Here is a 15,842-nt window from a genome sequence, read left to right as displayed (position 1 = left end):
GGCTCAGTGTCCGTCATCTGCGTCGTTGGCGCCGGGATGCCGTCGCCGGAGTACTCAGATGCCGCCCTCGAGCGCGGACGTCCGTTCTTATACACAGCTACTTTGCACCAGAAACGCAGAGCCAGGATAAAAACCAACACTGGTGCCATGAAACTAGGGCCCTGAGAAGGAATGACCTTAACCCTAGATATCGGATCGCATAACGGGGAGAATGGGCGGGGCGGTAAGTAATCTAATACTAACTACTGTTTCTTACAGATATATTGTTACCGAAGGTAAGTAACTTGTGCATCTGAAAGAAACAGGTTAGTATTAGATCCCTTACCTTAGAATAGATATTCCAGCAATACCAACCCCGGTGGTGGGTCTACGAACCAATAATCACAACAAAGTGCGGGAGAACGGAACGGACGAAAAAGCCATCTAACCTGACTTGGCTGTCCAGGCAGTAGTGCCTAGCAAACGTGTGCAGCGAGGCCCACGTAGCCGCCTGACCGATGTCCTGCAAGGGGACTCCCCGACCCAGGGCAGTAGTAGCCGCCGTGACCAGAGTGGAATGGGCGCGCAAGCCCCACAGGAGGCTCTTTTTTAGCCAGAGAATAACAAGCCTTGATGCACAAAACAACCCATCGAGAAATGGCTTGTTTGTGCACCGCCCAACCTTTCTTAGCGCCCACGTAACCAACAAAGAGTTGGTCATCCACCTGGAACTCACGTGTGCGATCCAGATAGTATGAGAGCGCACGTTTTGGGTCCAGACGGTGGAGCCTCTTTTCCTCTTTCGAGGGATGCGTATGCGGAAAGAAGGTGGGCAAGGTGATGGACTGCCCGATGTGAAAGGCTGTGACTACCTAGGGCAGGAAAGAGGGTCGCGTCCGCAACACAACTTTGTCCGGATGGACGGAAAGGAGGTTGTGAAGAAAGGGCCTGGAGCTCACTCACTCTCCTGTCAGAGGTAATGGCAACCAGAAATGCAGTCTTGAGAGTAAGAAGACGAAGAGGACAGTCATGAAGTGGCTCGAAGGGAGAGCATATCAGATAAGTCAGAACCAGGTTCAAGTCCCACTGCAGCATCACAAAAGGAACAGGGGGGAACATATGAATGATGCCCTTCAAGAACCTATTTACAACCGGGGACTTTAACAAAGATGGCTGATCAGGAACCCTTAAGAAGGCGGAAATGGCAGAGAGGTAGCCCTTAACAGTGCCCAGAGCAGTGCCCTGCTGGTAAAGAGAAAGAAGAAAGAGGAGAACCTCTGAAAGAGGGGCAGAAAGGGGATCCACAGCCTTTGCTGTGCACCATGCCACAAATTTCTTCCACCTGCAGGTGTATACCCATTTTGTGGAGGGACGCCTGGCTGCCAGAATTACATCGCAGACTTCGGGAGCCAAGTCAAATGGCCTCAACTGTCGCCGCTCAATCTCCACGCATGGAGGTGGAGACTGGACAGGTTCGGGTGGAAGACCGTCCCCTGCTGCTGCGACAGAAGGTCCTCCTGAAGAGGCAGACGAATCGGGGGATCGACTTACATGCTGAGTAGCTCGGGATACCAGCATATTCAAGTCCAGTTCGGAGCCACAAGGATGACTTGGGCCCGGTTGCGTCTGATCTTGAGCACTCTGGGCAGAAGTGGTATAGGCAGAAAGCCGTACAACAGACCGCAACTCCGCTCACGAAGGAAAGCGTCTCCGAGCGAGTGCCGCCTTGGAAATTCCAACGCGCAGAACTGATGACATTGCGCGTTCTCTTCTGTGGCGAATAGATCTAACCAAGGCTCTCCCCACTGCTGAAAGAAGCCTTGCGCTACGTCCGAGTTCAGACGCCATTCGTGATCCATCATGCACCGACGGCTGAGTTCGTCCGCCCTGGCATTCAGGGAACTTGCCAGGTGTTGAACCACCAGGGTCACTCCCTGATGTTCCAGACACTGCCAGAGGCGCAGAGCCTCCTGGCATAGGGTCCACGACCCCACCCGCCCTGTTTGTTGCAGTACCACAAGGTGGTGGTGTTGTCAGTGAACACCTGCACTACACTCACCGGACAGAGGGGAGGAATGCTTTCAGTGCAAGCTGGATCGCCCGCAGCTCCAGAAGGTTGGTGTGGAGCCAGGACTCCGCCGAAGACCAGAGGCCTCTGATCTCTGCCTCTCCCATGTGGCCCCAGCCCAGGAGGGACGCATCGGTCACAACTACGTGCTCCGGTTGGGGTAGGGAGAGGGATCTGCTGCTGACCCAATCGCGGTCCGTGAGCCACCACTGCAACTGTCTTGCAGTGCCCTCTGAGATCCAGACGTGGTCGGACAAGTTGCCCTGATAATGGGCCCACTGAAACTTCTGGGCCCACTGAAACTTCAGGGCCCACTGAAACTTCAGGTCCCACTGCAGAGCCCGCATCCGCCACCTGGCCTGATGCACCAGAAGGATGCAGGAGGCCATCAGCCCCAGAAGCCGCAGCGTCAACCTGACCGAGACTCTGGATAAAGGCCGAAAGATCGGAATCAGAGCCTGAATATCTCGAACCCGCTGTTCGGAAAGATAAACCCGAAACTGTGCCGAACCTCTAGAACCGCTGCGATGAAGAGGAGCTTCTGAGAGGGACACAGGTGTGACTTCGGCACATTAATGGAGAACCCCAGCAGGTGCAGGAGGACGGCCATAGTCTGGAGGTGACTGACGACTGTCTGGGGCGGGCCCGCCTTCAACAACCAGTCGTCGAGTTAGGGGAAGACTGAAACCCTTAACCTGCGCAGATGAGCTGCGACCACCGCCATCACTTTCGTGAACACCCGTGGGGTGCTGGTAAGGTCGAATGGGAGCACGGTAAACTGAAAGTGCTCGTGGCCTACCGTGAAACGCAGGTAACGCCGGTGGGCCGCAGGACTGGGATGTGAAAATAAGCACCCTACAAGTCCAACGCTACCATTCAGTCCCCGGGGCAGCCAAGACCTGAGCCAGAGTCAGCATCTTGAACTTCTCCCGGAGGAAGCCGTTGACGTTCCGCAGGTCCAAGATAGGGTGTAGGCCCCCTTTGCCCTTCTTGGGAACCAGAAAGTAGTGGGAGTAACAACCACACCCTACCTCTGGCCCAGGAACGCGCTCGATGGCCCCCTTGGCCAAGAGGGCCGATACTTCCTCCTGCAGAAGTTGCAAGTGATCCCCCGACACGCGGTGGTACTGCGGTGGCATGGCTGGAGGGGTCGCCTCGAAGGGGAGGGAGTAGCCCCTTCGGACGATTTGCAGCACCCACCTGTCTGATGTGATGGTGCACCAGTGGAGGAGGTGATGGCGAACCGTGCCCCCCCACTGGCGTCAAATGGGCCTGAAAGGTCGGACTAGGAGGGCTTTGAGGCGGATGCTGCGGGTGGATGTGGACTGGCCTCACTGTTAGCCCCGGGCACCGCCATGGCGGTTTCCACGTCCGCCACTGCGCTGGTTGTTAGTCTGCGACCCGTGGCTGGCAGGACGTGTGGGGGCGCCCCTTTCTTGGCCACGAAAGGAGCGAAAGGCAGCAGTTTGCTGGCACGGGGCCGACAGGCCCAAGGACTTGGCCGTAGCCCTGGAGTCCTTAAGGCGCTCAAGTGCACTGTCTGCCTTGTCGCCAAAAAGGCGACGGCCGTCAAACAGCATGTCCATAAGGGTGTTCTGGACATCAGCCGAAAAGTTGGCGGACCTCAGCCAGGTGTGGCGGCGAACCGCCACCTTCGTTGCAAACGCCCTGCGTAGCGAATCAGTTGTATCCAGCCCACATCGGATGGAATACCGTGCTGCATCTCGACCCTCCGCAAGGGCTTGGGCGAGTTTAGTACGGGCCTCCTCCGGACATTGTGGCAGCACGTCCGCGACCATGTCCCACAGAGAGTGGGTATAACGGTCCAAAAGGCATGCGGTGTTAACTGACCGCAACCCCAAACTCAGTGAGGAGAACATCTTCTTACCATACTGTTCGTACCTTTTGAATTCCCGATCAGGCGGGGCTGTCGGGAATGCGGTCTGGGAGTTAGAGGCCTGGATGACCTGGCTCTCGGGGTGGGGTGGGTGGACAGGAAGCAAGGGTCGCCCAGTGCCAGGCGGTGGAGTCTAGCCACGTTCCAATCTATAGGGGGGACCTGTAGCGGGCCTGGACCAAGTGCCCAAAAGCACGTCAGTCAAGGCCTCATTAAACGGCAGCAGAGGCTCCGAAGAGCTTGCGTGCGGTTTAAGGACCTCAGTGAGGAGGTTAGTCCTCACGGCCGCGACGGGGAGCTCAAGAGCCAAGGCCTTGGCCGCCTGCATCAACACTACACTATAGGCAGCCCCCTCCTCCGTGGCCACGGTAGGAGGGGAGACACATCCAAGGTCGGGCCAAGTGTCCAAACCACTGGCCTCCCCTAGCTCACCTGCCCAGTCCTGAAAAGATTGGCACTCCCGTGCCAGAGGGTCCTCAGACCCCTCCCAATCCGCCTCAACTCCCATCTCCTGGTACTCAATCAATCAATCAACGACATTTATAGAGCGCACTACTTACCCGGAGGGTCTCAAGGCGCTTGGGGGGGGGGGGGGGGGAGGGGGGGGGGGGGGGCTGGGGGGGGGGGGGTTGTGCTGCTACTGCTCGAACAGCCAGGTCTTGAGCTTCTTCCTGAAGGAGAGGTGGTCCTGGGTCAGGCGCAGGTCAGTCGGGAGGGAGTTCCAGGTCCTGGCGGCCAGGTAGGAGAAGGACCTTCCTCCTGTTGTCGTTATTCGGATGCGGGGGGCGGCGGCGAGGGCGTGACTGGCTGATCGGAGATGGCGTTTGGGAGCGTAGAAGTTGATGCGGTTGTTGAGGTAGCTCGGGCCTTGATCGTGTAGGGCTTTGTGAGCGTGGGTGAGGAGACGGAAGGTGATTCTTTTGTTGACGGGGAGCCAGTGCAGGTCTCTCAGATGTCCGGAGATGTGGCTGTGTCGTGGGATGTCGAGGATGAGTCTGGCTGAGGCGTTCTGGATCCGCTGGAGTCTCTTCTGGAGCTTGGCGGTGGTTCCGGCGTAGAGGGCGTTGCCGTAGTCCAGTCGGCTGGTGACGAGGGCCTGGGTGACCGTACTCAGATTCAAATGATGGGGCCGGATCATAGAAGAAATGTTCTTCTCTCGACGTCGAATATCGGAACCGTATCGAGGGGGGGGAAATCGGGGAAGATGTTGTCCGGGGACGGCGTCGGGGGCGACACCCTAGGGGTCGACGCCAGCGGGGTTGTAAGGTCGACCAGCGGCGACCGGGATCCGGAACCTGATCCAATGGGGCCCTGTGGCGTTGGGCCGAAGTCGCTGAAGCACCCTGCCCGCTTGGGCTCCCAGTCGGTGCTGCGGAGCCAGAAGGCGCCACGGAACCCGACGGAGGAGTGAGCGACCTCATGGCCATGAGGAAGGCATCAATCTCCTCCGGCGTCGCGTTCTGCCCAGGGACCGGCAGGTATGGAGCAGGCCCAGACGCCTGCGTCTCCGGCGGAGTCACGTGGGCGGTGTCGCCCGAACCCCCGGCCGCACCGCGTGACCGTCGGGGGGAGTCAGAAGAGCAGTGTCGCCTCTTCGACTTCTTGTGCCTCTCACCTGAGGACTTGGAGCCCGACGAGTGGTGTCGACTCGCCGAGCTGTGATGACTCTGACCCCGTGACTGGTCCCTCGACCTCCTTCCGGACCGGGACCTCGAACGGCGCGGGCCGACTACCGAAGCTCGATGCGCTTACGGGACCTTCTAGCCTTCGACGTCAAGGCCCGGCAGTTGGGGCACGACTTGTCGTCGTGGTCGGGCCCCAGGCAATGCAGGGACCGGCGACGGGGGTCCATAACCGGCATCAGTCGGTTGCAGTTGGCATAGGGTTTGAACCTGGCCATCCCGACCGGCACGGATGGAGTCGTTCGACTCGAAAAAATAGATCAAAAAGATCTAAAAAGTTTAGTCAAAAATTGACTAAGGGTACCATTTTTTACGGATCGGCGCTTGCTAGCGTGGAAAAAAGAAGAACTAACGTCAGCTGCGCGAGGTCGGCGTCTAAGTACTTTGACGACGTCATCCCGGCGCCAACGACGGACGCGGAGCTGCAGATGACGCCTACCGACGAGCAGGGGTACTGCTACACAAAAATTTCCGGACCCAGACTGACGCCTGGTGTTATTCTAAGGTAAGGAATCTAATACAAACCTGTTTCTTTCTGATACTTATGTCCCGATAAAGTTCCTTATGTGAGAATTAACGACGTGGGTGACAGACTGATTCCCAACGCGGACCGCAGACAGTCTTTGATTACAACTGCCCACGCAAGGATGGCTTCGGCGCATGCCGGCGTGTCAGCTACTGTATCTCTCCTCTAGCAACGGTATTGGTGGCGGGGTTTGTACAAACAGACACGCGATTTTGTCCTTCAATGTGGCATTTGTCAGCAAATTAAACCTTCTTCTGCTGCACGCCCGCCCCAAACTCATTTGTACATATCTAATAAACCACTTGCGTGTGTTTATTTGGATCACTGCGGTCCTTTCTCCTCTGATACTGTGTATAAGTACATCTTAGTAGCAGTTGACTCTTGCACGCGCTTTGTTTGGGCGTGGCCTCAAAGGAGCGCTGATGCCAGAACTGTCATAAGAGATTTGCGTGTCCCTATGGGAATTTTTGCATATGGCACCTTCCATTCTGACCAGGGTCCAGCGTTCGCCTCCAAGGCGAATGCCATGTGTTCATTGGGGGTCCAAGTCGAATTTGTCTCCATATCGGCCTGAGGGCAATAGTGTTGTGGAGAGGATGAACCATGATTTAAAGCAATCATTGACAGCGAAGGTGTTAGGTGCTGGCAGAGAATGGCTTACCCACCTGAATAGCGTACAACGTGCACTTAATAATCTCCCTAGAAGGTCTCTGGGTGGGCGGACGCCATACGAAATGCTCTTTGGCATCAAGATGTTTGTTCCGGACCTTGACGGTCTAGACATGGCGGCGGGAGCCGCATCCTTTGACGTAGATGAACATTCTAATGTTTTACAGAACCTACAAAAGACCAGAGACAGTCTTGCAAAGGAACACTTGCCCTCCATGTCTGAAGCTGCGTTGCAGATTCCGGTAGTCGGCTGGCTACCCCAGGTTGGAGAACTGGTCCGAGAGAAGATCAACAACAAGAAAGAATTTAGTCCTTTCTATCGAGCTCCAGTTGCCGTGCTTGGTGTGCAGTGTACAAGAACAGTCATTTTACCTCCTCTTCCTGGGTGAAATGGGAACAGGTACATTTCAATTGACCATGTCAAACCACACAGGGTGGCCGATACTGTATAGTACGACGCTTGCGGTTTTGTGTACAGCAATGGTGCGACACTCTGTTTTGGTCCCGGATCTTGCCATCGGGCCTGATGTTGCCATTGAAATGAGTCCTCTTACAAATCCCATATTGAATCTACCTGCTGGTGATTCTCTTAATGAGACTAAATATACTTACCCAACTGATTTGTCTATACCCGATTTGGAGACCCGTGTGGCTAATTAATCCCATTTTTCATTTGACACTGGCTCATCCACATCAAAGACCCCCTTCAAAAGTTTTGATTTTTGTTACTTGGTTTAAAAAACATTTTTTGATCCCACCTTGGATTTACATTAGGGTGCTACTGATTGCAATTTTTTTGTTCATGTCCATAGGATTTGTGGTATATTTTTTTTGTTTTATCAATGGACACTATGTTGAAGAAAGAACGTCAATACGAGTGATTGATGGAGTTTTGGCTCCCCACTCCTCTTCGCACATCATGAAGAGGGACCAGACATTTGTGAATATAACTGCTTGGCCCGTTTTAGATGGGATTGCATGGAATGCTGTAAAGTTTCAGATTCATGGTCCCACAGAGGTTATTAATGTTCCCAATGTGCTCTGTGTTTCTATGGGGGATGTGGTTAAAACAAAATATTCGCTCTGATGACTGGGATGTAAAAGCAGTTGAAGCTTTATTTACTGATTTGAAATATTATGCTGACTTCGATGATGAAGATTTATATTTAGAGTCTGCGAATTATGGTGATTTGCACTGTAACTAACATTTTGGCAATCACTTTCTGCATAAGACTAGCTCATTTGGAAGCAGGGTTCATTTTACACAGTGAGAACATTGTCCCGCACCAGTGGAAGGCAGCTCGTGAAAATGTTTGAAAAAGTTTTTCTATTTTACTGATTTTGATTAATCCAACCCTAATGCTTTTTATTTTAAATTGACTGGAGAGTCATTTTCCAAGGTTAGACTTACCCACACTAAATTACTTTATTCTAAGTCCTTTATTGACCAGTTGCCTGTTGGGTGCTACGAACTGTGGAGAGATACTATTGATCGTAAAACTGTTTGGGGTTCTGAAAGTTGGCAAGTGCAAGGCACTGAGGCTTTGCATCGTGGATGTCTCATCCCAAATCATATGTTGCTTCTGAATGATACTATTTCACAAACCACATGCTTTAGATTGGCTATTCTAAAAAGTTAAATGCTCCTTCATTTCCCGATTTGGGTGAATTTCCCCTTTGGAATAATTTTACCAGTACACTCTTGAGCGAAATACAGGCACTGTTTAGTAATTACTCTTTTAATGTTTCCAGCATTAATCCCAAAGGCTGGTTGCTATGGCAAAAAAGTGCAGATTCCTGCCAGCACCGCTTTCTGGGTCTGATCCCTGGCTATACGGCGGTTAGAGTTGATCCCAGTTTTGAGACTCACCACTTAGTCACCACCTATTCTGTGGGCAAATTGTGCCAGAGTTGGCTCAGACATTCATCCTTAGCGTCTGTTAAGTCGCATTTGTCCAAACTCACTGAAACGGTCGATTTAAATTATTTTGTGAAAGACCTTGCGGTGGCAGATCGAAAAGATGGATATATGCTGCTTACAATGAAGTTTGGAAACTATCTCAAATTGAAGCTGCTTCTAGGCTTAGAGCTATAGATCAGGCCAATTTAGAAAAAGTGCTTGCTGTTGTAGATAATAGTATTAACACCCTTTCTTCCCGAATTTACACTTTATATAATAATGTGTCATCTGTGGTTGATATTGTGCAAGAAGATGTTGCAGCGTTGTATCATGGGCAAAATCAATTGCGTTCTGTTATGCAGTTTGCCTGGACTTTGCAAACGTTAAAGAATGGTCGCATTCCATGAGATTACATGAACACTAGCTTGTTATTTCTGCCTTTTAATTGGACTATGAAACAGCAATTTATGTCAATGAAAGATGCCACGTTTTCCCTGTTACATATTGAGAAATGAGAACAGTTGCCTTTTTCCGTAGCGGAGGCAAATTCGGCTGTTTGGCTTATCCACGGGTTAATAACCTTACCTTTCTCTCTTTTCAAATTCGAGAATTGTATGAAACACTATGTTATAGGCAGATTTGAGCCCTTGGGTGGAGCATATCTTCAAAAAGTTTGGAATCTCCCATTCACTTACAGAGGGATGGTAAGGAAGTGTTTTTGAATGGCTAAGATTGCATCACTACACCAGACCATTCATTAACATGCAGAAATCTTCAGCTGCACAGCTCGTGTAATGTGTTTGCATCAAATTTAGCGTGTGTTTTAAAAGGCACCCCAGTCCCGCCCATTAAACCTACATTCACACTGCTTGCTAATGGTAGTTATTAATGAAGTAATAATGAAGAGTGTTGTGGGATGCACGCTGGTATTGCTTACATTGTTACCATTTCCCAGCGTGTAACTTGTTGCAAGAATGTGTTGTTCCCTCCACCGCATGGCAGGCTTGATGCTTCCATCTGGTCCTCGATTCAGACCTTGAATGAAGAGTTCAACAAGATGAGCAGAATAAGAGCTCTTTTGTCCCAGAACAAAGTTCCCCTTACATCTTCACGTGAGACATTCGTCCTTCACGTTGCAAATACTCGTACTGAAGTAAATGCTTTATTAAACACGGACCTGCCCTTGCACTTCGGTGCTTTGATCCACACAATCTTAAATGCCTCGTCGACTACTGGCTTGGCGCATTTTTTAAAATTAGTATGCTCTGGCCTTGATACCTGGTTTCAGACTATATTCGGTGTGATCCCTGCATTTTTCATTCGATTTTTTCTAATGTCTTTGGATGTTTCACGTTGCTCCTGGCTTTGAGCACCGCATTCTGCTATTGTTTTGTTTATTGCAAAATGGATGCACGATTTGTGCCCCACAGCTGCTCCACCTGCGTGACCGGATGCTAGAATACTATGGAGAGCTGCCTTTGGCGAATGAGTGTGGCGCATGGTTTATCCTTCCGGTTCTCGTTCTTCACTTGCGTGCAGCCTGTTTTCCATTGCCTGGATTGTGAATTCGAATGGGCCCTGGATTTGTGTCTCAGCAACACGGTGTCTCCTGAACTGGATTTTAATCTACTGAGTCCCTTAATTGCTCATGAAATAGACTGTTCTAGTACCAGAATTATGGCCTGCGCAGCGGCACATGGGGTTCTAGGCAATTGGAACATTTGGACTGCGGCCAATGACTTTCTGGCTCACAGTTATCTTGAAATAAGCCAGAGTTGCCCTCTGATGATGCTAGAGGCTCCGGCAATCGAGGAACAAGTATGTTCTTTCCCTTTGCTTAATTGGATGGCTGAAATGTTCATGGATGAAAATAACTACTTGTTGGAAGCAGTTGCAACATTTGGTGCTTACACGTTGTTGGACTGAAGTATTACTTATTTTCTTGCTTCATAGACACGTGCTGGACTCATGAATATATATATATTTTTTCCCTTATATATTTGAGGTCTTTTCACACACCATGGCCACGTGTATTAGTATTCACTGATTTGGATTTTTTTAATTTTCATTCCTAAATTTCAAGTTTGGCAAAATTTTTGAACTTGGTTCGGTCTCCCTCGAACTTGAACTCTGCGTTTTATGATGTTTGCCCTGAGTGCTGTGTGTTCCCCGAACATGGGGGGGTGTAGTGTGGGTTATGGGTCTCTTTCTGCATGAATGTTAAGTTAGCATGGCTTATTAGGAGTTTAAAAGCCTTTTTCCCTTTTGCTGCTGTTTTGCACACAACACTGCTTAGCTGTTTTTGCAGAGTTAGCTTAAACGAAGGTTTCTACATGAGAAAAGGTTTTTCCACATCTCTAGACATACATAATGTCCCCAGTCTATACAGTGAGTGCTGAGCCGCCAAGGTTATCGGAACATGAGAGCCTGTTTATCGGCGTGTCCGTGTAACACATTCTAGACACAACAATTTGGCAGCTGCAAGTCGAGTAGGATTCTGGTGCCTTTATCATAGCACACTTGCCAGAATTGAACACACTTGGAAGATTCCAGGCATGCAGAGAGACTAACCGATCCTGATGTAATTTACACTTACTGAGCGGACAGGTAAATGGGGTACCCCTAAGAAAGCTCAAGAGACCTTCTATAGTTTTATAATACATATTTCCTAGATAGGGAGGGTGTTTCAAATAGGCGCTTTTATCACCTGTTTGCACTATCATTATAATAGGATTCCTCCTTTTGTATTTTATGGAATTGTAACCATGCTGCCCGTATTATTCTTAATCATATGTAGGCTTATGTTGATTAAAATACTGCGCTTGAGATCACGTCGTTAAAATAAACATTTTAACCTTACCGTGTCTCTATTTTACTCCTGTTGTGGGATGGTATGAACGTATAACAAAAGAGTGTTCTCACTTCCCACCATTCCTGAGATGGTCCTAAGTCGCATGTTCTAGGTGGTCTAATCATTGGTTTCTTCGCTATAGGACGAAGAGCTAATGTGACACTGATTGCTAGTCTGGTAGGAGATTTTGGGTACTAAGGTGAGTTTTGGCACACCCTAATTCACTGAGGTCCTAAGTCTCTATGCACAGTTCTGTGTCTGAGCAGAATCACTGTAACAGTGGTAGAACAATCTCTGTTGGGAGCCTCCAATGTCTTCCTTGTTCACAGATTCCCTCACTACTGCCCTACGTCTCTCCAAAGCCTCTTTCTCACATTAAATTTATTTTATAGTGCTACTCATCCCTATGTAGGGTTTGGAGAACTTTACATTACACACACATTATGCAGCAACAGTGTTTTGTGCAAGTGTGTTAATGAATGTGTCTCCCATGAGTGTTGCAAACAAGCATGTCAATGTACTCCAGGCCACAAACTATCTTATGCTGCCTTCAGTCTATTTTATACAGTGTGTAATACAATATTTAAATTAATTGCATACATACTCAGTGCTTTCTGTCACAGACTGTGCCCTCATAGCACCATAAATATAAGTCACTATTCCCCTAGTGCGCCAACAAGGATTCAAATCAGTGACCCTTCGGCTACAGACTTAGACATCGGACATGATCAAATCAACCAACTGAGTTTTCTTGCAGGGCAACACATTTCCCACAGATGAGTTTACCTTGCATTCATTTTCCATTTTAGGTGTGCGCAATCAGGCCTAGGTGATTGCTGGTGAGGGGGGAGGGTGAAGTAAGACCTGAGGAGTAAGTAAATGTGAGAGTGATCATGAGAACGAAAGAGAGAGATGAGTGAATGTGGGGAAGTTAAAAAAGAGAGGGTACATTTTAGTTGAAATGGGGAAGGTACTGCATGTGGAGATGAAAAAGAAAGTTTAAAATACATGATAACTGGGTGGAATGATGGTGTATGTCTAAACGTATGACGTAAAGTTATGCTGTACTATTTGTGCCTGCCTGTGTCAATAAGTCGCTGTACTTTATTATTGTGGGCGTTGTTGACAGTAAAGCACACTGCAATCATTATTAGTACCTATACTTGACAAAAGAATTTCAGTTTTTTTCATTCTTATTATGCCCGACTTGGCACTTGGCCTTTAAAACAAAAATTGCCCTGCCCGTTAAAAGCTGCTTTTATCTCAAATTATATTGTAATGTGTGAAAACAAGCATGCTAAGAATGTCAGAACACAAAAGCAGTGTGGGATTTCTCTCAGTCATTAGGCCTTGTGTGAAATGAACTTCTATATATCAATAATCAGTTGAGGTTTTTGGCGCGATGGAGGTAAGCAAAGCGGATGGCCCAATTGGGCTCCAGGGCTTTTTACCCAGACCCCCCCCCCCCCCCCCCAATCCCCCCCCCCCCCCCCCCCCCCCCCCTTTGCTACCTGCAATGGGCAGCAATCTGAGGGATAGCACTGGGTGCCTGAAGCTCTAGCTAGTCCACTGCAACACACATTTAAATTGTAAAGTACGAAACATTTGAAACTAGCATCAACATAATTTCACAATCCACACAATGACATTACACAGCACCAGAGTTAAACTTGAATATTGAGGAAAGGATTTGTTTTACCTATTAGTTCTGCCACTGCACTAAAAGGCCAGGTATGACTTGTAGAATTTGTGTGCAAAAACTTGGGGCACAGCTGAAAATAAAGAAAAAATGATTTTACAATGCAGCAACACCACAATAAGAAAATACAGTCAAAGTACACAAACCAAATGTTCTGTAAACCGCTTATAGTTCCGTTTGAAGACCAAGAAAAAAAAGATACTTACCTGTGATGGTAGTTTTCCAATAATAATATCTTTCATAGATTCACATGCTTGAATAATTCCAGAAGTCTAGCTGGGAGTCCCACTGTAGCATTACAATAGTAGTACCAGGTTATAACAGTCCAGAGGCTGTAAGCATGGTTCCTAGGTAGCCTAGTCACTTCATTTTAAAAGAACCAAACGTGAGCCTATCGGAAAATAATCAGAATGATAGTCACACCCCTCGAGGCTACCATCCTTCAGATTTCAAAGCACTTGTGAAGGACCAATAATTTTAGGTCAGCCTTTCGCAAGCAAGTGTGTGTTATATATGAATTTATTAAAGATATCAATAATGTAGAACTACCATTACAAGTAGCCAGCTTTTTTCTTCTCCAGTATTGATAATTCATAGATTCCCATGCTTGAATCAGAGTAAGAAGCAGTAGGCAGCATTCAGAATGAATCAATTCAATGAATGGAGGGAAATTAAAGTAAGGCTCATCTCAATTAAAAAGACCATTTAACACTGCTTGGCATACTGCTGCATGCTTCTGTATTAGCTCTCCCAGATAGTAATGCTGCTTAAAGATTTTATTTTTGGATTAACTCCGAACTGTGGAATCTTGTAATCTGTGCAATCTCTCTTGGGAAGGAAGCGGTTTTCCTTTTCTTGTACCAAATTATTCCCCCAAAAATTGGCAATTGCTGTATGGACTGATTGACTATTTGAGGCATTTACTGTGAGTCCTAATCTTTCTAACAGGTTCCGACATGCCTGTGACGAATTCCTGTCTGAATTTTAGGTTATGAAAAATTCCCACTGCCGATTGTAGCTGTGGTATTATAAGAGAAGTGTATCTAACCACCCTAGGAAAGTTTATCGTGACATAAAGCATCAAAAATATAAATAGATGTGTATAGGTACCGACGAACAAAACTTTTTGAAAAATGCTTTTTGTCATTAAAATAGCTTGTTTGTAAAGCCTAAAGAGCATCAAAGAAATAATACAAACAGATGGCGAATGGTGCTCATACAGTTACACATAACAGACCTACATTAACACAATTTACAGTGTAAACTAAGGAACAAGCATAACGGCAGAGGAAGAATATACAAAATGAAAGAATGACAGAAATCCAAATAATCTACAAACGCAACTTAGTCGTAGAACTCCAAAGATCACAGTCTCGATTATAGAAGCATGTGATTCAACGCAACAGTCAATGGACTGTATCGAAACAAACGGCAGGTATTCACTTTGGGAATTCACCAATTCAGATTAAAGCGTCCATATCACTTCATAGTGCTCTCCGTCCACGATATGGAAGCTTTAACCCAAATTTCTGGAAATTCTGATGTGACCAATTACTTTGTCACAAATTGTTTTCTGACGGTTGCTTTGAAAATCTTTACTGGTGTCCTGATGAGGACCTTTTTGAGTTGATAAGATCGAAATGCAGTCGATACTCCCTTTGGGAACTAGGACACATTCACTGCATTATCGATCGTGTGATACATCAGACATTTTGTACACTGTAAATTGAGTTACTGTACACTGTAAACTGAGTTACTGTATGTCTGTTATGTGTAACTATATTAACAACATTCGCCATATGTCTGTATTATTTCTTTTATACACTTTATGTTTTCTAAACAAGTTATTTTTATAACCAAAAGCCTATTTTATAACGTTTTTGTTTGCGGGTACCTCTACATATCTATTTATATTTTTGATGTATTAGGTCATGATAAACTTTCTTAGGGTGGTTAAATTTCTCATATGAAAAAATCCCCCTGACCCATTGTAGCTGTTGTATTGTTCAATTACCCCGGGTTTTGGGAGGGGGTAGGGCAGCCCCTGTTGCGGGTACTCGAATTTTATGTTAGACCTTTTATCAGCCAGTCATCCAAAAAGGTAAACACTTGATGGCCCCATGTCTCTGAATCAAGGTCACACACACTACTTACCTCGCCAAAACCCTTTCAGACCACAACCCGCTGGAGATGACAATTACGTGGGGCAGGGTGCCTACCCCGGTGCCCACCTGAAGATTATGGCCACAACTGCTAGAAGATACAGTGTTTCATACTGCAATGACTCACACTATTACGCACTACTTTCTTGAAAACAGTAACACAGATTCTAATGGTTTGATTGAATGGGACGCCGTTAAGGCGGTAGTACGGGGGAGGGCCATAAGTACGACTGTGGGTGCTCGACAGGAGGTTAATAATTCCCTCGTAGAAACAGAACGTAAAATGTACTGCCAAGAACAAGAGGCGACGCATGACAGGGAGAAACAGGGGCCGCTTCAGGAACTTAGTATACAACATGCAGAATTGCTAGAGTCACTGCGTAACATAGACTATCAGAGGTACACACAG

The 15,842-nt window shown here is 47.8% G+C and overlaps 1 protein-coding gene across 1 annotated transcript in view; it reads right to left on the bottom strand.

The window, feature by feature from the left end:
* Positions 1 to 15,842, bottom strand: part of MORC3 (MORC family CW-type zinc finger 3) — a 793,723-nt gene that overhangs the window by 714,629 nt on the left and 63,252 nt on the right. Inside the window, exon 2 of the mRNA XM_086935396.1 lies at positions 13,272 to 13,344. Within this exon, the coding sequence (XP_086791522.1) occupies positions 13,272 to 13,344 (73 nt within the window). The remainder of the gene's footprint in view (positions 1 to 13,271; positions 13,345 to 15,842) is intronic.

This window comes from Lissotriton vulgaris, chromosome 8 (genome assembly GCF_964263255.1).
Source record: "Lissotriton vulgaris chromosome 8, aLisVul1.2, whole genome shotgun sequence".
Taxonomy (NCBI): domain Eukaryota; kingdom Metazoa; phylum Chordata; class Amphibia; order Caudata; family Salamandridae; genus Lissotriton; species Lissotriton vulgaris.
Note: the sequence above shows the minus strand (reverse complement) of the source record. Positions and strands in the feature narration are given on the sequence as shown.